At 56.6% G+C, this 27569-nt stretch overlaps 1 protein-coding gene across 1 annotated transcript in view; it reads right to left on the reverse strand.

Moving 5' to 3' along the window:
- The window catches only part of CAMK2B (calcium/calmodulin dependent protein kinase II beta), a 141236-nt gene that overhangs the window by 79020 nt on the left and 34647 nt on the right, over positions 1-27569 (reverse strand). The window contains exons 3-4 of the mRNA XM_077805947.1: positions 5580-5639; positions 1711-1765 (exon numbers count right to left, since the gene is read on the reverse strand). Coding sequence (XP_077662073.1) covers positions 1711-1765; positions 5580-5639 — 115 coding nt within the window. The remainder of the gene's footprint in view (positions 1-1710; positions 1766-5579; positions 5640-27569) is intronic.

Consider the following 27569-nt stretch of genomic DNA (forward strand, 5'->3'; position numbering starts at 1 on the left):
TCTCCGCCACCCCCCAGGGCTCCCCGGAGCCAAGGGGCCAGGCCTAACCGCCTCGTGCTGGTCACCTGCCTTGGCACCAGCGCTGGGAGAGGCAGTTAAGCCCGTGCGCCACGCCTGGCCTCAGCCCCCGGCCTCCTCCGAGAAACCAGGGGCCAGGGCTGCTCCGGACAGAGACTCCTGTGTCCGATCCTGACTGGCACCCGTGGGCACGACTGCAATACAAAGAAGCATGGTCACCTGGCTAGGCTCCACTCGCCCTTCCTGCTGGGGGCCAGGCCGAGGAGCCTTTTCTCCCGTGCATCAGACAAACTCCTTTCAAGGCCCTGCCCAGCCTCTCCCCACCCTGCCTCTCCTGTGTCGTTCGCCGGTCCTGCCTCTGCCCTGCCAGTCATGCCAGCCCCCTTGTTACATTTCACACACACGTCTCTCCAGCTGCTCCTCCCGCCTGGGAGACGCTCCCCTGAAACAGCCCCAGAGCCACCTCCTTGTCCACCTTCCGACCCCTCCTTAAAACTCGATTTCGGTCGGCCTCCCGGCGAATGTGTCCCCAGTGTGGGAGACCCCGCCTGCCCGGCTGACCAATGCTGTTGCATCGCTAAGGCCAAGGTTTGCCATGGATATTTTCAGTAAAAGTCGGGGGCAGGTCACGGAAAATTCACGGAAGCCCTGTCCTTGATTTTTACTAAAAATATCCATGATAACATGGGAAAGGACTGGGCAGCTGCGGGGTGGCTGGGAGCTCTGGGGCCCCCCACCACCCATGGGGACTCAGAGCTCCAGGGTCCCCCTGCCCCCATCAGCGGAGGGGAGCTGCAGGGTCCCCCTGCCCCCTCCCCAGCGGCGGAGAGCTGTGGGAATCCCCCTGCCCCACCCCCCGCAGCATGGGGAGCTGCCGGGGTCCCCCTGTCCTACAGCAGTGGCCCAGAAGCTGCCGGGGTCCCCCTGTCCTGCAGCAGTGGCCTGGAAGCTACCGGGCTCCCCCTGTCCTACAGCAGTGGCCCGGAAGCTGCCAGGGTCCCCCGCAGAGGCCGGGAGCTGCAGGGTACCCCCCCTGCCCGAGATGGCTGGGAGCTGTGGGGTACCTCACAGCTCCCTGCTGCTGCGGGAGGCGGTGGGACCCTGGAGCTCCCAGCTGTTGGGGCTGAAGTCACGAAGGTCTTTGGAAGTCACGGATTCCGTGACTACCGCGACCTCCGTGACAAAATCGTAGCCTTCCTTTTCGCTTCCATGTCCTCTCCCATCTTTCTGTATCCACTAGCTGTCCCTGGTCTTAGACTTGGAAGCTCCTAAGACCAAGCCTAGCCCGACGGGGTCCTGGTCCAGGAGCGGGAGCTCCAATAATGTACATCGGAACAGTAACTTCCCTCCCCTGCCCAGGAGGAGAAGCAGAGAGAAAGACAAACCTCCTTGGGGGGAGAGACGGGAGTCTCCTTCCTGCCCAGCGGGGCAAAAGCTCCCCAGCCCCTTCCACCCTATGCCATAGCCGGCCCCCACCCCCATCTCACCCTCACACCAGTCCCCGCCCTGACAGCTGCTGCAGTGCAGCTATGCTAGAACTGAATTCAAACCCTTGGAAAAACACAGCCAGACACGGCTGTCCTGAATTCCCTGTTACAGCAAATGGACGACGCTACGGCCGGTTCTGCAGGCGAATTAAGAGCCGCGTGCCCCAGAACCCCCCACCCCCAGGGAGGCGCTTTAGCTACTTACAGATCAAAGATGAGGTAGTGGAAGCCCTCCTCGGAGATGCTGTCGTGGAGACGCACTGCAATGGAGCACAGAGGAGACATCAGGCCCCAGGGAAGCGTCAGCTGTTGCCTTGCTCTAGGAACAGGTGCCCGGATGGAGCCCTGGGGACCGGCCTCTCACTCGGTCGCGGGATGATGCCTCCCACGAGACACGTTTCCGGAGGCTCGCAGAGCTGCCAGGACTCCCCTCCGGAATCGGGCACTAGCAGCCAGGCCCAGGAATCCGTGGTGATGCTTGGCCAGTCCTGGGGAATCTTAGTTCTGGGGCACGGGGATGGAGGGACAGTCCTGAGGCTGGAGCTCAGCTCGGAGAGTGCTACCCCCTGCCATAATTGCAGAACTGCCCTGGAGTGGAGAGGGGATTTCAGCCTCTAGCCTGCCCAGCCATCATTGACCCCCATTCCCTGCCCCAAGGGCAAAGAGGGCATTGCCAATATCTTCTCCAGGGATGGTTCTCCATCAAGCCCAGATCTGGGCGTTACCAAGACCTGGGGGCCCAAGGCTGGCAATTCAGTATTGATGGCAGATCTCAGCGCTCGGGCATGTGGTGCATTATGGTACATAGAGGACAAAGGATCTATCTGCTAGGGGCAGGCGGCCTAGGTGGATCACCGCCCTCGGTACCAGCTCCAGCCCGAGCCACAGCCCAAGAGAAGATGTGCTTTGCCATGGGCCCGAAAGCTTAGCAAATCCAGGCTCTGGTGGAGTGAGGTCCTTCCCCAGCCTCCAGCGCCTCCACTGATCCGACCTACAATGGCACTCCAGAGACATCCCCCAGGCAGATGCCCCACCAGAGACCCCGTCCGCTCCCCCCAGAAGCCAAGCAGCAGCCAGTGCCCATCTCAGAGCACAGGGGTCTTCTACAACCTCTGCCCACGACCTGCTCAAGAAGCAAAGCAGCCACATTACACTAGCTGCAGCTTCCTTATGGCTCCACCACGCAGCCTTGCCGAGCTCATCTCTGCGGGCAGGGCTGCAGGATGGACGGGGTGCAGGCAGCCACGCTTCCCAAAGATGGGGTGCAGGCTAGTGCCCCATTGCTGGGGTGGTGTGGACAGGTGGGTGCCCATCCCTTTAGGAACTGGACTGAGAACCACAACTAACTGTACACACAGGAGCAGGGCGAGCTCGGGAAGAGAGGCTGAGCGGGGGACTGGGGCAGCGATGGCAAAAAGGGGGCCAGGGAAAAGAAACAGAACAGATGCAGCTGGCCCCGGAGTACAGACACCCAGGGAGAGGCTCATTCCAGACAATCCATTTCCACTGGCAACTTGTCGGTTTCTTTGCAAACCACTTTTCCTGCCATTGGAGCCCCAGGCCTGTGCGATTCAGATCCCAATTCGATTCAGCGCCTAAAAATCTAAGCCCAGAATCAGGCTCTCGATGAGATCCGGGGGAGACGGAACCAGGAGAAACCAGGGAAAGGAACAAATGGGGGCAGCATCCGGTTAGAAACACGAGCAGCGTGAGCTAAAGCCAGCACATGCGTCTCAAAGCTAGCTAACGCACTGACGCGGTGGGCTTGGCAGGGGGGAGAGCCCGTAACTGGCACTGCGGGGGCTCTTCAGAGCTGGCTGAAGAGGAGCTCAGATACCTCCCTGCAGAGGCTGGAGCGCTCCGAAATCAGCTTTCCTGATCAGTGACTTCAACAGGGCCCCTTTCCCCGGGGAGGGGTTTGACAAAGAGCTCGGGGCCATGGAAGAAGCGGGACTCTTCCACTGCCAAACAAAAGCAATCCGATTCCTCTGGAGGGAAGGGAAGCGACTCCGGCCTGAGGGAAGATGTTGTGGCTACTTGGAGCCCTTTCTTGTATTTTCAACTTGTCCAGCCTCAGGGCTATTTCATGTTAGAATGCGGTTAACTGAAGATCAGGTGGGGTGGGAATGGTTTTTGCAATAACTGCAACATGGCAAAGGTTCTGCAGACGAGTGGAAAGGGTCCCTAGTGAGAAAGGCAGATCTGGATCCAGGGCTGTTCCAGCTGCCAGAAATACAATGAATAGTGCTTCGGCTTGGTGCTACTACTCACATGTGGGGATGCCCTAACTTCCTAGGCCCTCACGTGGCTCTTACGGGAGCGTAAGACGCCACCAGCCCTGAAGGGGCCTATTGCACACAGGCTGGTGTTGAGGGCTTCGTAAGGAGCCAGGGACCCTATTATTGCATCTCTTTTGCCCCGAGGTGCTTGTCGACGCTGATGGTTTTTACTGACTTGAGATAGCCAGCTAACTCAGGGCGATTAACACAATGGCTGGAGACGGGACACTGGATGGGGAGGGCTCTGAGTTACTCCAGTGAATTCTTTCCCAGGTGTCTGGCTGGTGGGTCCTGCCCGCGTGCTCAGGGTCTAACTGATCGCCAGATTTGGGGTGGGGAAGGAATTTCCTCCAGTTCAGACTGGCAGAGAGACCCTGTGGGGGGGGAATCGCCTTCCTCTGCAGCATGGGGCACAGGCCCCTTGCAGGGTTAAACTAGTGGAAATGGCAGACTCTCTGTCACTTGAAACCCTGAGTTGAGAACATCAGTGAGTCAGCCAGAGGTTCGGGGTCGGTTACAGGGGCGGGTGGGCGAGGTTCTGTGCAGGAGATTCGACTAGAGGATCGCGATGGTCCCTTCTGGCCTTAAAGTCGCGGTGAAGGCCAGTCCAGACGCACCCCAAACATTTGTTCCAGGACACAAACATTTGTGCTGTACCCTTATCTGAGCTTGTGTCTGTCTGTCTCCCCCCCCCCCCGTGCCCACCATTCGCGTTCCCACGTCTCCCAGAGTCAGTTTCAGCCCATTATATACACTGATTTTCTCCTGCACTTGTGGCCATCTCCACCTAGAAGGTGGCCGTGACGACACGGTTGCCATAGCAACTGATGTACTTCAAAAGAGGGGGGGGACCAGAGGAAAACTAAAAAAAAAAAAAAAAAGAACAAATAATTGGCATCACCAGAGCGCGCTGGTGCTGGGGGGGGGGGGGGGCGTGTGGGGGGGTGAAGTTTGAATTGGCCACTTGCATGGGAGGAAAGACCTGCCCAGTGCTCTGCTGATTAAAACCTCCTGTTTTAATCACCCCCTTGTCGGCAGCAGCTGAGGGCAGGCGTGGGCTTGTGGCCTTCTTCCATAGGGCTGTTAACTTGGCCATGAGCAATGCAGCGCCGGGCCAGGCCCTGGGTCTGCACCCCCAGGCTGCAATGGCTCCCCGGGGAGCCCGGATCACGCCCCGCGCAGGGCGGAGGCATGGGGACGGTGTGCGGCAGGAGGCAGCCTGGCTGTTCGGGGTCATCCTCGGTTGCGTCCTCAGTGGCCCCTCTCTCTGCACTGGGTGCAAGTGTGGCTGGGGTGAGGACTCCCCAGGGTGCCCGGGCGAGCTCTGGCCAGGGTCCCAGGCACGCGATGCTCCAGCTGAGCTCTGGTAGACGGGGAGGATCCCGAATGGCTGAGGCCGGCGGCTGGGGCAGCAGGTCTGAAACCCCGGCTAGGCTGGGCCTTTGGAGAGGGCAGGGTGGTGAGTGACATGCACAGTGGCATTCTGGGAATGAGAGACATCCCCCCCCACCCCAGTGTCCCAAGGACGTGTCTGCACTGCCTGCTACTTCTACCCCATCTGGCTAGAGCTGGGTGACATTTTTGGGGCGAACAGTACATTCACCGGAAGATGCATTTTTGGGCGTGCCAATACCATGAGCAAAATTGGGTCAAATTCAGGTCGTTTTGGGTCAACCAAAATCCTGGGGAGAGGCATCCTTCCTCCATCCCCTCCTCTGGCCCTCCTAGGGGGGTTGTCACCCTCCCCCGCCCCGCGGCAAGCACTCCCCACCCCGTCCTCGCGGCAGGCACTCACCGATGTTGGAATGCTTCAGGAGACGGCAAATCCGGGCTTCGCGCTCCAACTTCTGGTGATCTGGAGACGGAACAGAGAACAAGCCCCGTTAATGGCATCGCCTGACGCCGCCATTCCACATGTTCAGCAAGCCCTGGCGGGTTGGGGGCAAAGAGGGGCACACATCACCTATACCGCTTATCAAGGGCCACCAAGCACCCCAACCAGAGCCCAAGGCTCCCGTCCTGAGAGCGGGACCGGGCCAAAGGGCGTGGGCTTTAATACAGCAAGCAGATTGGCGGGGAAGGGGGAAAGGGTATCAGAAGCCAAGCTACATCAGCAGTGCAGGCTGCAAAAGCCCCCTCTTCTCCTCCCAAGGCCGCCAGGGAGCTCACGTGGGAGAGGGCTTTCAGGCGGGCCCAGGGTCATGGACGGATGGATTTCAAGGCCAGAGGGCCCATCGTGACCATCTAGTCTGACCTCCTGCATCGCACAAGCCAGAGAACCTCTGCCAGCGAGTCCTGCTGTGTTGGGATTTCTTCTCCCCTGCCAGGGGATTGACGCTAGCCAGAGTAACCCCTCGCGAGCACGTGGCGTTTAGAAAGACATCCGCTCTCGCTGCGAAGAGCCGGTGTGGCGGAGAGTCCGCCCCATCCTGCCCCTTGAGAATCGGTTGCGGTGGCTACTCGCCTCCCACTTCAGAAGTTGTCTCTGTTTCCAGTTTGAATTTTCCTAACATCAGCGTCCAACCACTGGAGAGTGTCTGTTCAGCTAACATGCCCCAAACATCGGAGATCTCCCTACAGACCACCTTGATTCCCTTACCACCTCTGCCACCCAGCTGGGCCCCCTATACCACCAAGACGTGGGGCCACATCAACCCAGACTCACCCTTAGACACCCCCAAAATTCTCAGTCAGTTCAAGCCTTCCCACATCTCCCCAGTAACCTGGACCCGCCAGGGAGGTTTCCCCCAGCATGGCCAGCCGGCTTTCACTCTGGGGGGAGGGATAGCTCAGTGGTTACCCAGGGTTGTGAGCTCAATCCTTGAGGGGGCCATTTAGGGATCTGGGGCAAAAATTGGGGATTGGTCCTGCTTTGAGCAGGAGGTTGGACTAGATGACCTCCTGAGGTCCCTTCCAATCTTGATAGACTATGATTCTGTGCCCCCGGAGGATCACTCTGTCGGGAGGGAGGGAGAGTGGCTTCAAGTGCAGGAAGCAAACTGCCCGACGCAACGTTGGCCTCGTTAATTGCATCTGGGCAGCAGGAAAAAAGGCGGAAGCGTGATCTCTGTAAACCGGCAGCAGCTTCTCCCCGTATTAGTGCTGACACACGGCAAGGGTCCTACAGAGCTGTCTGACTAGGAGTCCAGGTGCAAAATTGTGGTGGACCCAGAAACAATGGCACCGTTTGTAAATGAAAGGCTAGGTACTGTGATGTTCTTATTGCCATCTCTATGGGATAGCGTTAGGGTTTTGTCGTCACCTTGTGTGTGAACTCGCACCTTAACGGTTAATGCCCTCCTTGCCCCTAGCACTGCAAGACATTCTGATTTTAAAAACGTATGCAATCAATTCACCACGTGAGACTACAAACTGGCTAGCTGATAGATCTCCCAAAGAGCCTGTGAAGAGGGGATCACCATCCCACAGGGGTATTTCTAGAGGGGCCCAACACTATTCAATATCTTTAAAATATAGCCTTGTTGCTGGTCAATTTGACAGGTGACACAAAAACTGGGGGAACGGGGGGTAAAAAATGAGGGAAAAAGTCAGTTCTACAGAGCTTCGAAAGCGAGACTCGACCAACGTGCGTTGTAATGCAGGGCCATCCATCAAGGATCAAAGAATGCAGGTCACGTTTGCTGGATGGGGGCGGGGGGGCTGTATTCTAGAAAGCAGCGTCTCTGACAAGGTCTTGGGGGTCAGGGTAGACAAACAACTAAACACGAGCTCCCAGGGCAGCGCTGTTGCTAAGAGCTTAAGGCGATCGTCAGCGATAGAAACAGGGGACTAAGGCGTAGGAGTCGAACTACCACCCTGCAGCGCGTCAGTAAGACCGGGCTCCACGCTTCCAAAAGGATGCTGAGAAACTGGAAAGGGTCCAATGCAGAAGAGCAAGAACAATGTGTGGGCTGGAAAAGCTGCCTCGGGGTGAGGGACCGAGAAGAGGGTGGGAGAGGGGCTTGCAATGGGAAACACCCGGATCCCCTGACCCGTGGCATCCGTGGAAACTCAGCTGGATGGAGGTTTGTGCAGCAAAGCATGTGGCTGACAAACAAAGACAGAGAGGGAAGCGTGCCGGGGGAATCCCGTCCCGCTGTGTGATGGGGGGGACGCAGGGCTCCCTGAGCCATTTGAGCTCAACGTGGAATCAATGCAATACATGCCACAGTGTTTATCTCAGTGGGCGCCACCCCTGAAGGTGCACCAGGCTGTGTCTAGGCAAGGGAAGTTAGAAATCAACGGGGCGGCCTCCCATATGCAGAACAGGGCATCCCCTCTCAGAAGGGGTTTGCCGAATTAAACCAGGCTTCAGAGAAGGGTAATGAGAATGATCAAGGGCTGGAAAAGCTCTCCTCTGAAGAGAGGTTGGAAAGACAGAGGAGGCGAATAAGAGGGGCCAGAATAAAAGCATATAAAGTCTAGTCTGGTCGAGAGGAGGGAGATCGGGGGGCATCTGTTCTCCCTATCGCAGAACACAAGGACAAAGGGACAGTCAATGACATTAGTGGGTGGAAACCCAAAACTGTTGCAAAGAAAAGCTTTTTCACACAATGCATAGGTGGACTGTGGAACTCTCTGCCACAAGATATCACTGGGACAAAGATTCAAAGAGGGATAGTGTAACAATATCCAGAGTTAGAATCATTAATGGTGACTGTCACAGAGTCCCTGGGCGATGCTCTGGAACTGCTCCCTACGAAGCCAGGCGGGACTCTAGGGAAGTCTCCTCTCTCTGAGCAGACTGTCCCCAGGGCAAAAAGCTCACACGACTTTCACCTTCCTGGATCTGACCTCGGAGCATTCAGCCTCCTCTGCCCCTCCGTGCGCTTCCCACAGCGAGTCCGCCCAGGCAGGGTCCTGGGGAAGCCAGAGGGTCCTGCCCCACAACTCCACAGTCAGACGTGACTCTCAGCCAGCCAGTAAAACAGAGGTTTATTAGACGACAGGAACACGGTCTAGAAAAAGCTTGTAGGTGCAGAGAACAGGACCCCTCAGCCGGGTCCATTTTGGGGGGCAGTGAGCCAGACAACCCCGTCTGCCCTTCACTCCATGTCTCCAGCCAGCCCCAAACTGACTCACACTGCACCCCCTCCTCCTCTGGGCTTTGTCCCTTTCCCGGGCCTGGAGGTCACCGGATTCCTTTGTTCTCCAACCCTTTAGCTCTCATCTTGCAGAGGAGAAGGGCCCAGGCCATCAGTTGCCAGGAGACAGAGTGTCAGCCATTTATGTACCCTGGCCCTTTGCTCTGCAACAATTACACCCCCTTATCCCACCACCTAGAGACTTAAGAAATGCACAGGGGAAACTGAGGCACCCCTACAGTATTCAGAGGAAACGTTAAGAACAGTCCCGCTTTGTCACAGGAGCAAAGCAGGGCTGGTCTCTGCGGGCTGCTGTCCAGGGTTCTCAGCACCGAGCTCTTGTTCAGCCTCCGTCCTGCCTTCATCCCCGAGGATCCTGAGCAACGAAGGAGGGAAAGAACAACACCGCTCCAGGGCACAGAGCTGCTGCCTCTGCTAATGTAAATAGCCCTTCCCGAGTCAGAGAGCTGCTGGTGCAGTGACTCCAATAACAAGCGTGACAGAGATGTGGTCCCAGTCCCCGTGCAGCCCCGTCCCCTATCTGCTTCCACACACACCCGGGCCATCCTGAGTGACTTTTTATAACTCACTGTCGGCCAGGTCAGGCCAGGCAATCCTTCCCCAGCCTTAGTATGATTTCATCCCCAACTGCCCCTGTTAGGTGTCCCAAGTCACCTGTGTGACTTACTTAGGAGTCGACAGTGGGCCCTTGTTGCCAAGAAGGCCAGTGGCATTTTGGGCTGTATAAGTAGGGGCATTGCCAGCAGATCGAGGGACATGATTGTTCCCCTCTATTCGGCATTGGTGAGGCCTCATCTGGAGTACTGTGTCCAGTTTTGGGCCCCACACTACCAGAAGGATGTGAAAAAATTGGAAAGAGTCCAGCGGAGGACAACAAAAATGATTAGGGGACTGGAACACATGACTTATGAGGAGAGGCTGAGGGAATTGGGATTGTTTAGTCTGCGGAAGAGAAGAATGAGGGGGGATTTGATAGCAGACTTCAACTACCTGAAGGGGGGTTCCAAAGAGGATGGATCTAGACTGTTCTCAGTGGTAGCAGATGACAGGACAAGGAGTAATGGTCTCAAGTTGCAGTGGGGGCGGTCTAGGTTGGATATTAGGAAACACTATTTCACTAGGAGGGTGGTGAAACACTGGAATGGGTTACCTAGGGAAGTGGTGGACTCTCCTTCCTTTGAGGTTTTTAAGGTCAGGCTTGACAAAGCCCTGGCTGGGATGATTTAGTTGGGGATTGGTCCTGCTTTGAGCAGGGGGTTGGACTAGATGACCTCCTGAGGTCCCTTCCAACCCTGAGATTCTATGATTCTATGAAGTCCCAGCACACGCCACCACCGATGGTCACGGAGAGCAAGATCCATTTCTCTGTTCCCTGACCCAGAAATTCAGAGAGAGAGAAAGAGAGCAAAAGGCTGGCGGAGCCGTACGGCTCAGTGCCCAGCGAAATTATAACCCAGGGAACCAAAGGGGAGCTCCGGGGATAGCGGGTTCATGCATTTGATCTTTAACCCCTCGTGGGCTCAAACAAAACCCTCTCCAGGTCAGAAATTAAATGAACGCCGGGGCCCTGGTGCAGTCAGCAGTCTGTGCCAAGATGAACCCAGGATGGGTGGATGCAGGCTGGCACTGAGGAGCATCAGGAGTGGGGTGGGTAGGGGCAAAGTCCAGGATAGCAGGGATGAAGGATGGAGGGGGCACCAGTCGAGCTGTGGGGCAGGACCAAGGCATGGTCCCTCTCTATTGCTGACCCACAGCATGGTTGCTAGTCAATCTGAGCCCCATAGAGATTTGCCAATGACATGCCATGGCACATATGGACCCCCAAAGCAGCAGGGCAAAGACAAGATGGGTTTTTTCACCTCTGCCAGGACTGCCCCCCTGCCATCCTGCTCAATGCCCAGAAAGCAACGGCCCTCTCCCCCAGGCTCTTCACCCCCTCTGCAGCACTGAGAGCGGACGCAGCCCCTTCAGTGGGTATGCTGGGGCTGCAAGGACCCAAGGTACTTTCCCTCCGTCCCCGGGGTCAGCTGAAACCTGATGCCGGGACTGCACGGCCAGACGGATCCTGCTGCTATCACTCTCCTCCTCCATGCTCCCCCTGTCTCCACCAGCTGCTCTGCCACCCCAGCAGGAGCCGCGAGGGCAGATGGCAGCTGTGCCACGCCCCCCACGAGGAGAGCCGGGGTGGTGGGCGGGAGAGAGAAGGGAGGGGGAGAGATCAGAGAGACGGAATGGGAGGGAGCGGCTCAGCACTGAGACACTCACCGCCAGCAGCCTCCCTCCGTCACACAGCCGTGGCCCGCTCCTCTTGCCCAGCTGCGCCACACCGGGCAAGGGGTCTGGAGGAGATATGGCTGGCTCTCTCTGGAAGCCCCTGGGGTAAAGGTCCCCACTGTGAACGCTGCTGGCTCTAAGACTAGAAGGAGCAGGACCCTCCCCGTCTTCAGTCCCTCCTGGTGGCTCGGCCACAGCAGGCTGCAAACGGCAAGGCTGGGCCATGCAGTGGCTGGGTTTATAAACACGGCTACAGCACGCCCAAGGAGCCCAGAGCACTTCGCCCTGCTGAGATGGAACCACCTCTGGGGTGGAGCGCAGCAGCTCGCAGCAACGCCGCACAGCACGGGGCGCAGCGGAATTAAAACTCCGACTTCAGAGCACTGCAAGGGTCCCACAGTCAGCGCCTCCGGCACCGATGTGGGGACCCACATGAAAGCCCCCCTAAGCTTATTTCTACCAGCTTCGGTTAAACCCTGGTACGCTGCCACCACCAAGGGATTTAACAAAGAATCTGGGAACAGCCCACTTGGAGACGTCTTCCCCCAAAATATCCCCCCAAACCCTTACACCCCCTTTCTTGTGGAGGCTTGAGAATAAACAAGATGAGCACAAACCAGCCTTGGATTTTTAAGACCGAAAAAACCCAGTCAGATTCTTAAAAAACAGAACTTTATTAGAAGAACAAAAAAAGATAAGAGAACAACTCTGCAAGATCAGAATGGAAGATAATCTTACAGGGTAATCAGATTCAAAACACAGAGAATCCCTCCAGGCAAAACCTTAAGGTACACAAAGTCACAAAAACAGGAATATACATTTCCTCCAGCACAGCGAATTTCACAAGACAAAACAAAGAAAACCTAACGCATATAGCTAGATTACTCACTAACTTTACAGGAGTTGGAGGGCTTGCATCCTTGATCTGTTCCCGGCAAAGGTATCACACAGACAAACAAAAGCCTTCCCCCCGGCTCCAGATTTGAAAGTATCTTGTCCCCTCATTGGTCATGACTAATCTAATCGCCTTTTATGATGAGATTACTGGTTCTGTGGATGAAGGGAAAGCAGTGGATGTATTGTTTCTTGACTTTAGCAAAGCTTTTGACACAGTCTCCCACAGTATTCTTGTCAGCAAGTTAAGGAAGTATGGGCTGGATGAATGCACTATAAGGTGGGTAGAAAGCTGGCTAGATTGTCGGGCTCAACGGGTAGTGATCAATGGCTCCATGTCTAGTTGGCAGCCGGTATCAAGTGGAGTGCCCCAAGGGTTGGTCCTGGGGCCGGTTTTGTTCAATATCTTCATAAATGATCTGGAGGATGGTGTGGATTGCACTCGCAGCAAATTTGCGGATGATACTAAACTGGGAGGAGTGGTAGATATGCTGGAGGGGAGGGATAGGATACAGAAGGACCTAGACAAATTGGAGGATTGGGCCAAAAGAAATCTGATGAGGTTCAATAAGGATAAGTGCAGGGTCCTGCACTTAGGACGGAAGAATCCCATGCACCGCTACAGACTAGGGACCGAATGGTTAGGCAGCAGTTCTGCGGAAAAGGACCTAGGGGTGACAGTGGACGAGAAGCTGGATATGAGTCAGCAGTGTGCCCTTGTTGCCAAGAAGGCCAATGGCATTTTGGGATGTATAAGTAGGGGCATAGCGAGCAGATCGAGGGACGTGATCGTTCCCCTCTATTCGACATTGGTGAGGCCTCATCTGGAGTACTGTGTCCAGTTTTGGGCCCCACACTACAAGAAGGATGTGGATAAATTGGAGAGAGTCCAGCGAAGGGCAACAAAAATGATTAGGGGTCTAGAACACATGACTTATGAGAAGAGGCTGAGGGAACTGGGATTGTTTAGCCTGCAGAAGAGAAGAATGAGGGGGGATTTGATAGCTGCTTTCAACTACCTGAAAGGGGGTTCCAAAGAGGATGGCTCTAGACTGTTCTCAATGGTAGCTGATGACAGAACGGGGAGTAATGGTCTCAAGTTGCAGTGGGGGAGGTTTAGATTGGATATTAGGAAAAACTTTTTCACTAAGAGGGTGGTGAAACACTGGAATGCGTTACCTAGGGAGGTGGTAGAATCTCCTTCCTTAGAAGTTTTTAAGGTCAGGCTTGACAAAGCCCTGGCTGGGATGATTTAACTGGGAATTGGTCCTCCTTCAAGCAGGGGGTTGGACTAGATGACCTTCTGGGGTCCCTTCCAACCCTGATATTCTATGATTCTATGATTCATTTTTGGGTTAGGTGCCAGCAGGGTTACCTTAGCTTCTTAACCCTTTACAGGTGAAAGGACTTTGCCTCTGGCCAGGAGGGATTTTATAGCACTCTATACAGAAAGGTGGTTACCCTTCCCTTTATATCTAGGACAGCCACGCTGGGCACTCCTCGCCCCTCCAGTGCCTGGCAGGGGCATGGTGCGCACCCAGGAAGGCTCAGCAATCCAACTGGGCATGGGTCTGTCGGAGAGGCCGTGGGACCACTGCAGACGCCTTCTTGCCGGCGCGCAGCCCCAGCTGCCGCCTGCCCTCCCTGCCCCAGCTGCTGTGGCTTGTCATCAGCCACACTTGCAGGGAAATCGGATCTCTGCTGCTCGGGGACCCCCCTCCGGCCCCGCTCCATCAGTTAGTTGGGGCAGAGAGCTCCCTGAGGCAGAGGAGACACCTGCCCATGTGCACCACCCTGAACAACGGCCCCTTTCTCGTCTCGGGGACACGGAGGGGATCCCCTGATTGGCAAGTGCTCTGAGGCAGCTGCACGCAGGATTACGGGAGACCCACAGGGACAGGAAATCTCTAACCGCTCCAAAGCAACCCAGCTTCACTGCCAAATACACTCGAGCGGCTGGGCAGGACACAGGGAGAGCCCTACCATGTTGACTGCGTGCAGGGAAGATCCGGGCCACGCTCCTGGCCGTCCACGTGCCAGTCCATTGGGAGCCCTCCAGATCTCTGCCCCTTCCCCTTGTGGCACCATAGCAGTTCTGCTGCTGGGGTTTCTCTTCCTCTTTGCCCCTATATAAAGGCTATGGGGGGTGCCCCAAAGGGGTTGCTGCTCAGACGGAACGGGGCCAGGGCAGGAGTTTTCAAAGGATTGGGCACTTGGATGAGAAGTGGGTTTTGAAGTACAAGGGAGCCAAGCTCTCCACCCTGGCAGCCCAGGTCTCAGCTGGGTAGGGTGACAAGATGTCCCGATTTTATAGGGACAGTCCCGATATTTGGGGCTTTTGCTTATATAGGAGCCTATTGCCCCCCAGTCCCGATTTTTCACACTTGCTATCTGGTCAGCCTACAGCTGGGACATCCAGCCCCCACCCCTTACCCCGGTGCTCTGGGGTGCTGAGCTCTGCCAGCCTGAGGAGTAGAAAAGGCCCTTTCTACATACCATGGCCAAGTTTTGGAAGGCTGGGGCAGATGCACTGAGCCATCTGTGGCTTAGGGCGGGGGGCAGGGCGGGAGCTGGGTGCCCGCTGCATTTTGGAGCTGGTATTCGTCTGCACCCAAGTTGCCTGAATGCCCAGTGGTCAGGGCTGGGCAGAAACGCTTATGAGGCCTGCATGCTCCGTGGTGAGCGGAGGAAAAGCAGGCCCTTGTCAGAGTGGCCGAACCCACAGGGTGATGGGGAGATGGCAGAGGATGCAGGGGAGAAGAGGACATTGAAACTGACTCCATCATGCAACTTGGCTGCGGATGAGCGGTTGGGCAAGAGCTCAGAACCCTCCCCACCCAACAGAGCAGGGGTGTTGGGCTCCCAGCTGCATCCGAACCCCAACCTGGGGCCTCTCTCCCGATTGAGGCCAAGCAAACCTCCGAAAGGGCCCGGGGGACCCACCTCCCACTGCAGCACCAGACTCCAGCAGGGCTGTTTGAGCAACTCTCACCGGGCCAAATTCTGGCCGTGATGCTCTCCGAGAGAGCAGGGAGAGGGAGGTCACCGCCCGTGGCTATGGGGAACCAGCCCAAAAGGAGTGGGATGGACGGGTGAGCAGGGAGGATGATCCTCCCCCGAACACTGACTGGGGAGGAGGACAGCTGAGAACAGATGGCAACGGGATGCAGCAGCAAGGGGAAAGGAACATGCAAAGAAAGCAGAGAGAACTACATAAAATCGATGCGCTCGCCCCCACAGAGCATGTCCATTGCCCCCCCAGCCCCAGCTGTAAGGGCCCCACAGGAAGGAAAGCTGCTGCATACAGACATAAATGAAACTCACAGAATTCTGCTCTCCCCATTCAGAGAAATAAGGTGAAATTCTTAACACTCAGGGCAATCCACCATGGGAACAATTTACCCAGGGTGGGAGAGATTCTCCGTCCCTGGCAGTTTATAACGCACGTCCAGCTCTTCTGCTAACAGATCTGAGCTGGGAATTATGTGGGCCGTTCTCTGGCCTGTGCTATCCGGGGGGTTGGATTAGATTGCAGTGGTCTCTTTTGGCCTTGGAATCTAGCATCTCTTGACATTATTATTGATTGTCGGTATTGCAGGCTCTGAAATCCACCCTCCTCCTTCGGCTTCACAGCTCGATCCACAACTCCAAAAGGCCGGCTACAGACTTTTTTTTTGAGTGCTCATGTGGGCTCCATTAGCCCATGTTTACCACCCCGGGCTAGGAGTCTCGCTCCCATGGGCTCGAAGACAGCGTGGACAAACCCTACAATACTGTGGTAGTGGGGAGTATATAAGTGTGACAGACAGACAAACAGTCTGTCCATCCAGGGGGATGCAGGGACCAACTTATGAGAAATCATTCCAGGAGTTCGGAACCTGCAGAAACAGCCCCGTAGAACGGAACATCGTCTATAGGGTTTTGGACCATTTTATAGGATTAACTAGAAAATTACATCCCTGAATACAAATGCCCTGTAGAAAGGGCCCTGCTCGCTGTCACCTTGGGCAGCTTTTAAGAACAGCTTCCTTAGGTTTCATCCCTGTTCAGTTCTACTGGGCAGTTCCATCAGGGGACACGACATGGGGAGGGTGTTAGCAGAAACGGGGCGGATGGATTACTTTGGGCAGCACCAAAGGGTATAATGTGGAGGAATGGGGTGACATTAGAAACGGCTGAAGAGCTGGGACAGTCCTGCGTGGGGCTGTGGGATTGAGTCGTGGAGGGAAGAGCTGGGGAAGGTAAACTCGGCTGGACAAAACCGAACGTGAGCTGTAGGGCAGATTCCTGCCCTGACCCCGGGGACAGCGAACTGGGGTTTTCCCCGCTGTAGTTCTCTGATCACAGAAGCGCTCTCCGCCCGCCCCCTGCACCTAGCGACGCCGTAGCGGGTCACATCTGGAGCCATCTGAGCGAAGAACGGCACGTTCAGGCTGCCTTGAGCAGGGCCACCGAGCGCTTCTGCTCATCCAAACTCCCAGCCGCTCGCTGGGCATATTCAAACCCATTTTAAAGGCGTTTAAAAACTTGGTAAAGGAACGGAAGCTAAACCCTGCCAGGGGCAGAGAAGTGAGCTGCATTTCTGTAGTCTAAAGAGAGGCGGTGCGGGGGACACGGTCTCTGTCTGTAAATACCTCCAAGGTAGCCATGGAAATTAAAGGAGGGAATTACGCCGACTCAGATGATGGCAGAAGGAGCAGCAATGGCCCGGAGCAGGAAAAGGAAGAGCTTAAACCAAATATTAGCAGTCAGAGCAACTGAGGCACTGTGACTGCATATCCCCCTGGAGAGGGAGAGAAGCCTGACTTGGGTGGCTGCTATCCGGGCCAGCCTATCCCCTTTGTGATTCCTCCAGTCCCATCGGGGCACTTTGTGATCACGGCCCTGGAAAGCCCAGCGTCAGTTCCAGCCCATTTCAATGCCATTCCCAGCTGACAGCCCCACATGAAACAGGAGAGCTGGCTCCAAGCCAGAGGCAGGAAGCTGTAGGGATCCAAAGGAAACATCCAAGGCATGGCAGGAGTGTAACCAGCCCCACTCTAGGATGGGATCACATCAGAAGGATCCCTGGCTCTTATCTAGCATGCTTCATCCACAGATCTCAAGGAGCTTGGCAAAGGCGATCTGGTGGGGAAACTGAGGCACACAGCAGTGAAGTCACTTGCCCAAAGTCACCCACGCAGCAGGCCAATGGCGGGAACAGGATCCAAGTCTCCCAAGTCCCAGTCCAGAGCTCTGGCTATTAGGCCACACTACCCCCAGGAAGAACCCTCCAAGTCCACACCGCTCATTTAAAAGCAGAACAGGTACGTCAGTGGCGCAATACAGGCAGGGCGGTGGCGATCCCTGCAGGGGAGAACTCGAGCGCCCCATTTTCCAGAGGCAGAAGTGCCGTAGAAACCTTTCGAGCAGCTGGCAGAATTCTGGAGCAGAGACTCGGAGACTGATCTCATGCCATTGTCACTGACACAGGCAAAGTGGGTCAACCCAGAAGAAGTAAGTTTTACAGCTACCTGGCAGGGGGGGAACCAGGGTCCGATAACTTTCTAGGGCAATTTCTGCACAGCCCTATTTGTTTTGTCTCTGTTACGTGCCACAGGGCTTTTCCCTCGGCGTTCCCAGCACACAATGAAACAAGGCCGGAGAGCGTTTTGCTCACTGACCACAGGGCACCTTCGCCAGGCTGGAAAACAAGGCGTGTCCGGATTTGGGAAGTGAGGTTCAAACCCAGCCGGGCCGTTAAGAAGGAAAAACTCCTCTTTTCCGAGGGTGGTCCTAGGAGGCCACAGGGGGCAAGAGAAAGCGGGGAGCTCTGCAGACTTTGACGGCAGCCGCGAGCCCGGGGACATGTAGCTCTGAGTCACAACTCAAGAGCCCATTTGGCCTCCATCACAGACAAAGGGAAATCAGTGGGAGACACGATCCTGATGGAGGCACTTAGATTCACAAGGTCTTGGACTGAAGCTAAACAGACTGAGGAACCCGCCCGCCCACGCACTTCAGAGGAGACTTCCTTACGCCTCGGGAGACTAGAATATGGAACAGCCACTCCCAGCGGCCCACAGGCGCTCCTGCAGGGAAGGGTGCAGGCCGTGGGGTGCACCCAGACACAGCAGTTCTGGCCTGGGCCAGCAGGGGGTGCTGAAGGGGGGAGGGCAGCATCATTGGTACTGGACCTTCGTGGGTTCCAGCCCAAGCCAGAACATCACATTGCAGTTGTACAGCCCCGCAACCTAAGCCCAAGTCAGCAGACCCGGGCCAGCCGTGGGTGCCTTACTACAGTCTAGAGACCCCATTGCACAGGGGTCGCCAGCAAGGAAAACCCTGGGAAAATCTACCTAGCACAGCCAAATAAACACTGTGGGTAGCTGGATGGAAGGCCAAACAGAGAGCAGGGCCAGCTCAGACCCCCCAGCTGGCTGCCCCAAGGAGAATCATAGAAGATTAGGGTGGGAAGAGACCTCGGAGGGAAGCGTGATCTTGCATCAGTGGCTTGAAATAACTAGCTGCGGGCGAGGAATAGCTGAGGCCGAGGGGTCTTGTCTGGGATAGAACCCCTAGCCCATGGCTTTCTCTGAGATTCTCTCCCCATCCAGCACGTGGGGAAAGTGCTATTCTATAGGGCACGGGGACTACGGCTGGGTGCCAGTGGACCATTCTGCTATGCAACCAGGCCTAAAGGATAGAGGCAGCGTGGCCGAGCCAGTGACCCAAACCGGAAGGCCAGGCTCTTCCAGTCGCAGCTCTGCAGCCGGCCACATGGCAAGCACCCCCCACGGATGGGGCGTGTATTTCCTGGGATGCGTCGGGCATATCTACACTGCAATCAAAGATCTGCGCTACCCGCCTCACAGGGTACCAGAGAGCCCACCCCCGTCACGTGGTCTCAGAGCCCGGATTCCAGCCCAAACATCTACATGGCAATTTTTAGCCCCGCTGCCTGAGCCCAAGTGTATTGGAGTCGGTGTCAGGGGTTCCAGCTCCTGGACAGAACCAGAGAGGAGGGGAGGATGGAGGAGTTGACGGCTGAGCCCAAGAGCCCAGCCTTAGAAACTATCCCAGCCCACTGCAGGCACGGAGCCTGGTGAGAGGCCTCCGGCCTATATTTGCGGCCTCCATTCACGTTCACGCTGGGTTTATTTTATTTCACACCAGCAGTGTGCCATCTGGGCTCCCAGCATAGGTCGGAAACAAATGACACCATTAAAATCAGCCCAGCTGCAGGCCCCACACACCCAGTGAGGAATAATCACACCGCGTCATTGGAGACCGTATCATGACGCACACACACAAGGGGGGTGAATTAAAACTCCCTGAGGGCAACCTTCACTCTGGCCTTTCCTAACTTTTGTGCTGACTTTGCAACCTCATAGATTCCTAGATTCCAAGGCCAGAAGGGACCATTGTGATCATCTAGTCCAGGGGTCTCAAACACGCGGCCCGCGGGCCACATGTGGCCCACAGAATTATTTGCTGCGGCCCGCCAAGTTCCCCGCACCCCCCGAGTTATTTCCTGCAGCCGCCAAGTTCCCCTTACCTGTCTCCCTCCCGCCCCAGCGTGCCGCGTCCCCAGTCCTCTGCCTACCTCCCGGCGCTTCCCACCACCAAACAGCTGTTTGGCGGTGCTTAGCATTCTCCAGGAGGGAGGGGGGAGGAGCGGGGAGCCACGCACTCAGAGGAGGAGGTGGAGAAGAGGCGGGGCAGGAGTGGGGATTTGGGGAAGGGGTTGGAATAGAGGCAGGGAGGGGGCGGAGTTGGGGTGGGGACTTTGGGGAAGGGGTGGGAAGAGGCAGGGCAGGGGCGGGGCCTCATGGAAGGGGTGGAGTAGGGGCAAGGCCAGGGGCAGCGGGGGGCGGAGCAGCGGTGATGCGGCCCTTGGGCCAATGTCCTTCTGTGGCCCTCGTGGTCATTTGAGTTTGAGATCCCTGATCTAGTCTGACCTCCTGTGTAACACAGGCCAGAGACCTTCCCTGAAATAATTCCTAGAGCAGCGCTTTCAGAAAAACATCGTCTTGGTTTAAAAATCATCGGTGATTTTTAGTTGGGGATTGGTCCTGCTTTGAGCAGGGGGTTGGACTAGATGACCTCCTGAGGTCCCTTCCAACCCTGATCTTCTATGATTCTATGATGGAGAATCCACCATGGCCCTTGGTAAATTGTTCCAATGGTTAATTACTCCTCCAGTTAAGTATTTACACCTTATTTCCAGCCTGAATTTGTCTAACTCCAACTTCCAGCTGTTGGGTTGTGTTAGACCTTCCTCCGCTAAACTGAAAAGCCCATGATTAAATATTTGTTCCCTGTGTAGGTACATATAGACTGATCAAATGACCTTAACCTTCTCTTTGGTTAAGCTAAATCTATCACTATAAGGCAGGTTTTCCAGGCCTTTAATCATTCCCATGGCTTTTCTCTGACCCCTCTCCAATTTATCGACACCCTTCTTGCACTGTGGGCACCAGCCGTGGACACAGGATTCCAGCAGCGGTCACACCAGTGTTCTTTTAAAGAGGTCATTTGTGTGAGCACACGTCATTTCCTAGGCTCTTAAAAAAACCTAACCCCCCCCCCCGCCCGCCCCCAGACATTTCATCGTGTGGCATCGTATTGACGCTCACATGATTCATCAGCAGGGTTGGCACCTGGAGATCTACCCCACACCCCCTGCTGCTTGACCTAACTGAGTAACTGATAGCAGTAGTAGGTTGTCATCCTCTACGTGGATCAGCACGAGAGAGGGGATGAGCTGTGCACCCTAATATCCCTGATGCCAGGGTGAGCCCCCATGGCCAAATTTTCATTCCCGGTTCCAAAGCAAGAGGGCGCTAGAGATTCTGTAAACAGCTGTACGATTCTCTTAAAAACACGGGCAAAAAATATCTCATTCTCAGAAACCATCACACGGTTTTTGCTGAAACTTTCCCCAAAAACTCAGCTTGACGCAAACTCCCATCCCAGAAAATTTCAGCCCAAACGGTTACAGCTTGCCAACGTTATCAGCAACTGAAAACAGGGTCTTGGAGGGGGAAGTGCCAGGCAGCCCCAAGCAGAGGTGCTGCTATCCGGGTCTAGTAAGCGGAGCACGGGTCCGGGAGCCAGGATTCCTGGGTTCGTTTCCCAGCCCTGCCACTGACCTGGGGTGGCCTTGTCTCCACCACTCCGCCTCCCTGAGCCTGGTTACTCACGCAGGCAGGGCGTGGTTCCCAGTCAGCACCCGGGACAAGCCCTGGTGTGATGCCTGGGCTGTAACAAGGCCCTGGCCCAGCGCTGCCATGCAGGTGGGGGGGACAGTGAGTGTGCCAGGGACGAGGTCAAGAAGTGCTCATGCTACCCTTCGAGCCGATCAGCCCCTGCTGTGGATTAACTGTTTACAACAAATCCATTAAAGCATTGTTACATGGTAGAGGGCTGGGGAGGAGACCCAGGGGAGGGAACGGGGCACATCCTGCAAGTGGGAGACAATGGTCCACAGTGCATACAAAAAAGGACCGCCCCCCGCCCCCAATAGGAGAGCACCCCTAGGATCCTGCTGGGGCCCTGAGGTCAGCACCCCCTAGGGAGTCACCAACATGACAAGAAACTTTTCTTGGGCGGGGGTAAAAGCCACTGTAGCTTTGACCGTCCTCCTGTGACCCAGCCGGGCCATTCCAGGGCCGCTGCTGGTTGCAAGGTGGAAGTCGAGCTGCTCTCCCGAGGCGGCACCGGGCACCCTTACGCCTGCACCAACGGTGTTTTGAACTAGCGATTCTCCTTCCCGTTGGCTTTCTGGGGAGTCCCTGCCGTTGCCCTGTAGCACTGGGGAGAAGCGCAGCCAGGCCGGCCGGCCGGCCCGGACATGCCCCGTAGACAGCGCAGCTCCAACAGTGCATGGTCCCCCCTGCACACGGACACCCACCCAGCCGGCTGTCACAGGGAAGGGTGGTGTCCGTACGCCCCTCGGGCTGGGCCGGGGCCTGAGCTGGAGCCGGTAGCTCTGCACCCGAGGGAGGGGCTGCAGGGCGTGCGGAGAACTGGGAGATCTGAACGGACCTTTCGCTCTCATTTCAACAGCCTCAGGACCCATCCCCCTGCGCCACCGGGCAGAGCAAACCCGGGCAGCACAGAGCCTGGAGGGAGCCGACCCCGGAGCCCTGCACCCATCCCACCAGGGAGAGTGAATCGGACCCCAGGGCACTCCCAGCGCCCCACGCATGAAGGGGCCAGCCAGGAGCCGGCCTGGCGGGCCGAGCCCACAGCCGCATGCCTGCTAACGTCAGACCAGACCCGAGCAGTCGTCCCAGGGCTCGGGGGCTGCCAGTCAGAGGAGCCGGAGCTGGGCTGGTGCTGGCAGGCAAGCGGAGCCGTGTGACTGAGCATGCTCCGTTCTACCTGCAATGCAGTGGCTCAGTTGTCCTCTGTTAACCCAGCTGCATGCTAATCCCACCATGCCACCCAGGACCCTTATTAGCACAGCAGCAGAGCTGAAGGGGGGAGCCTTCGCCTGGAATGGGGGGTGGCGGGGGAAGGGACAGGAAAGCAAACTATTTCGAACTCTGCCAGAATGCAAATCCCAGCACAATCCCCGGCCGCCGGCGTTTCCGCAGAGCCAGGCCCTGGTCGAGGGGCTAGCTGGGGCCCACAAGCCGTGCCAACGGGACGCTGGAAGCTGCGGCCACAGATGGAGCCTGGCCGGCAAATGCCACCTGGCTAATTCCACCCTGACCCCAGGACTTGGGTTGGGGGGGCGGATCTGAGACGCAGGAGAGATACTGGGGGAGCAGAACGCATCGGGGCGCCCTGTTCCGGGGGGCGGGGCAGAGGTAAGAGGGGCTCCACGCACATGTCTCCATGGGTCAGAGGCAGCTGTTAGCCCCAGACCCAGAGGAGGCAGATGGACAGAAATCCCTGGGGAGGGAATAGCCAGGCTGTGCCTTAGGGCTGCTGGGGCCAGGGACGAGAAGAGACGGCGGGAGCCAGCCTCCTCCTTCCACTTTAATCAGCTCCATTCTTTTTATGGGCGACTGTAACCAAGGGCTCCTGCGAAACCTGCCATTCGGCTCGCTTGAGAGCAAGTTCCTTCCACACGTACGTGTCCCCCCCCTCCCCCCGCATGCGTCTGCCACATCTGCACCGCCCCCCCACCCCCAGCCAGGGTCTGCACGCACCTGCCCTCCCGCACGGCCGGCATGCACACGGCACCCCCAAACGACACCGCCCCGACTCCCCGCACAGCACCTGCCACATCTGCATCGGCGCACAGGGCAGGAGGCAAAGGCTGGCGAGATGTTTCATTGTGTGCACAAGGGGACCAAAGGGAAATGCCCCGGAGAAGCCGAGCCGTCGCAAGGCTCGGGATATTTACAGCTACCCACGGCACCTTCTGTCTCACCTACGCCTCGGCCACTCGCTCGGAGCGAGGCGAGTCCCGGGCCTGGAGGGCTCCTGATTGTCCCCCTCTTGGCCCAGGGCAGGGTATCGGGCAAGGTTCTCGGTGGGTGAGGGGGCAGCAGGAGGGAGTCTGCTCCGGACAGGGGCAGCCGTGGATAAGTTAGCTGTACCCGAGTGAACTTTGGTCGAGCTAGCCCAGGTACCGACAGCAGCATGGGCTGTGCCCCCCTCCCCCAACAGGTGCCGGGTGGGCTATGCACCTGGGCGGCCGGCCTCGCATGGCTTTGCTGCGATGGCACCCAGGCCAGCCAGCTGCATGCTCACCGCACTCACACCTCCAGTGCGGCGGGGACGTACACTCGGTCACGAGGGATTAAAAACTCAGCCCCCGGTTGTTCCCAGAGTGGGCGGAAACCAGGCAAATCGGTCGGCAGAGCCCAGCCAAAGCCCTCAGGCGGGGACAGCGCCTACCCTGGCCCTGCTGTGTTCCTTCAAAGACAACCCAGAGCCTGGCAAGCGTTTCTCACCCCACACGCTGGATTTCCTGTCTCGCGCCGGGGGAGCTGATCCCCACCAACCCTCCATTAGCTACAGCGAAGCCAGCCCACTCACACCGTGCCCTACAGTCCTCGTTCCCATCCTAACTGTGTCCCGCGAGTGGTGTCGGTTGTTTCCGGAGAGCCGGCACACACTCTGGTCGCAAGATCCGCTCGGGAGAGGGATTATCGGATATTGGTGTTTCCAGGCATAATATTCTGCTACAACGGAGGAGGGCTCTGCTGACTCCCCCAGAGCCAGTGACGTAGACAGTGGTTGGGTCTCCAATCGGATCTTGCTTTTGTTCCTCCCAAGACGGTTATGACACTGTGACGAAGTGGGACTGTTCTTAATGTTTCCTCTGAATAGCGTGGGGTGCCTCAGTTTCCCCTAGGCAGTTCTTAAGTATCTAGGTGGTGGGGTAAGGGTGTGTGATCGTTGCAGAGCCCTAGAGGGCAGGTGTGTGCAGGGGTCTGGACACAGAGAATGGCCGACACCCTGTTTCCTGGCCACTGATGGCCTGGGCCCTTCCCCCCTGCAAGGTGAGAGCTAAAGGGTTGAAGAACAAAGGAATCCGGTGACCTACTGGCCCGGGAAAGGGACAAAGCCCAGAGGAGTGGGGGCTGGAGGGAGTTTCAGTTTGGGGCTGGCTGGGACATGGAGTGAAGGGCAGACGGGGTTGTCTGGCTCACTGCCCCCCAAAATGGACCCAGCTGAGGGGTCCTGTTCTGTGCACCTACAAGCTCTGTGTTAGACCATGTTCCTGTCGTCCAATAAACCTTCTGTTTTACTGGCTGGCTGAGAGTCCCGTCTGACTGCGGAGTTGGGGGGCAGGACCCTCTGGCCCCCCCAGGACCCCACCTGGGCGGACTGGCTGTGGGAAGCGCCCGAGGGGCAGAGGATGCTGAAGGCTCCGGGGTCAGACCCAGGAAGGTGGAGCCGGGTGAGCTGTGTGTCCTGCAGACAGGCTGCTCCCAGAAAGGAAACTGCCCCAGAGTCCTGCCTGGCTTCGTGGGGAGCAGTCCCAGAGGCTCGCCCGGGGCCTCCGTGACAGACATCGCCAGCACAATTACACACAGTGCAAGTGCCCCTTTGGTTGACCACGTGGAGAGACAAGCTCCGAAAGCGGAGTTAAGCCGAAGACTCAGCCATGCCCGAGTTTCGGTTTGGCTTCGTCCCGTGTGATAATTGGTGACCTCGCCCATTGCTACGGGACATGCGCCTCAGGTGGCCAGGGTAAAGCTATTCCAGGGGAAATCCGCACCGTGCCCACTCCAATTCGTTTCAAGGACTAGAAGGCTCCAGATTTTTCTTTTTGGGCGAGTCTTTCGTAGGCCATGTCTACCCGCTGCTGTAAGGTCTCTCGTGTAGCCGCTCTACGCCGGTGGGAGAGAGGCCTCCTGTCAACATCATTAAACCGCCCCTAACGAGCTGACATCGCGCTGTGCGCACGACCACTTATGCTGGTGAAATTTATGTCGCTTGGCGGGCGGGGGGCGGGGGTGTTCTTTCACCCTCCCGAGCGACAAAAGTTTTGCCAACATTAGTGGGAGTGTAGACTTGGCTTAAGAGAAAGTGCGTTCTTAACTCCAGTTAGCACACACCAGGGGTAAGCCCTAGTGAAGACATGGCAGCGTGTAGGGCGGAAGCGCCCTAAAAGTGTGGGGGGGGGCATAGGCACCCGAACCATGGCTCCATCCCCCCATGCTGCCCCCCCCGAGCCCCTGCCACTGCCCCACCCCTTCTCCCCGAACCCCCACCCCCCTGTGCCACCCCTTCCCCCCAAGGCCCTGCCCCTGCTCGCTCCTCTTTGCCCCCTCCCCCCATCACTCACCCTCTGCATAACTCTCCCTCTTTTAAAAGTGGGGCGGGGGCATGTCCCCCTGGCCCTGCCTGTTCCAGGGCCCCTGGTCTAGGGTCTACTTTGACCTGCAACTCATCTGAAAGCTACAGAGGGCCTTGTCTTCACTAGGGTTTTACCTTGTACCAGGGTATGCCTGCAGTCCAATTAGACACCCCAGCTGGCCCATGCAAGTTGCGGGGCTTCTTTAATTGGGGCTCAGGCTGCAGCCTGAGCTCTGGGACCCTCCCGCCTCGCACAGGCCAGTGGCAGGTTTTTAATGGCAGGGTCGACATAACCAACACGTGGTAACTGAGGGGAACCCAAGCTAAGAATAAAATAGGCACCCCAAACCACACATTCTAGCATGCAGAGCTACCAGCAAATCAGATCACCCAACCCCGGCACCCCTGCCTAGCCAGCTCAGTGTACGTCTGTCACTGAGGGCTTGTCTACACAGAAAGTTACACCAGTATAATTACACTGGGACAGTTAAACCACGATTGTCAGCCCAGTATAACTCCCCATGTGAACACTCCTACTCCAGAGATCACAAGGCTGAAAGGGACATTTCTGGTAATCTAGCCTGGCCTCCTGCACAACACAGGTTTTAGGACTTCCCTGAGTTAAGAGAGGCTTTTACTGCTTTAGCTTTCTTGGCTTTGGAAGCAGCTTATGCTAAACCAGAAAAGGCCACTCTTAAACTGGAACAAGCATGTCCACATGGGAGTTATACTGGTGTCACTCTAGCAGTGTAAATCCACCCCTTATATCAGCATAACTTCCCATGTAGACACGCCCTAAAGAACATTCAGAAATAGCCCCAAAATGTCCCAGGGACTATTATGGACAGTGTCGAGCACCCTGCTTTCACTAAAGAGATTCCAAATTCCTCTCTCAGCCTCTGGTCAATGACCTCTGGGACAAAGCGTGCTCAAGGTATCTGCGTTACCCCTATAACTATACAGAGTGATTTAACAGAGTGACTCTGAAAAAGATTTGGGGGGCATGGTGGATAATCAACTGACCATGAGCTCCCTGTAAGACGTTGTCACGGCGTCCCTGGGCAATGGTCTGGAACTACTCCATATGAAGCCAGTCAGCACTCTGGGGGAGCCTCCTCTCTGTGAGACACTGTGGCCAAAAGGGCTAATGGGATTCTTGAATGCAAAAATAGGGGGATCTCGAGTAGGAGCAGAGAGGTTATGTCACCTCTGGGTTTGGCACTGGTGCGACCACGGCGGGAATCCTGTGTCCAGTTCCGGTGCCCACAATTCAAGCAGGATGTTGATAAAATGGAGAGGGGTCAGAGAAGAGCCATGAGAATGATGAACGGATTAGAAAACCTGCCTCCAGTGAGAGACGCAAGGAGCTCTGTCTATTTAGCTTAACAAAGAGAGGGGTAAGGGTTGGCTTGATCCCAGTCTGTCAGTACCTACATAGAATATCAGGGTTAGAAGGGAGCTCAGGAGGTCATCTAGTCCAAACCCCTGCTCAAAGCAGGACCAATCCCCAATTTTTGCCCCAGATCCCTAAATGGCCCCCTCAAGGATTGAACTCACAACCCTGGCTTTAGCAGGCCAATGCTCCAACCACTGAGCTATCCCTCCCCCTCATGGGGAACCAATATTGATAACAGGCCCTTCAGTCTAGCAGAGGAAGGTCTAACATGGTCCAATGGCTGGAAGTTGAAGCTAGACAAATTCAGACAGGAAATAAGGTGTACATTCTTAATGGTGAGAGTAATTAACCATTGGACCAATTTACC

The sequence above is a fragment of the Eretmochelys imbricata genome, chromosome 26 (genome assembly GCF_965152235.1).
Source record: "Eretmochelys imbricata isolate rEreImb1 chromosome 26, rEreImb1.hap1, whole genome shotgun sequence".
In the NCBI taxonomy this organism is placed as follows: Eukaryota; Metazoa; Chordata; order Testudines; family Cheloniidae; genus Eretmochelys; species Eretmochelys imbricata.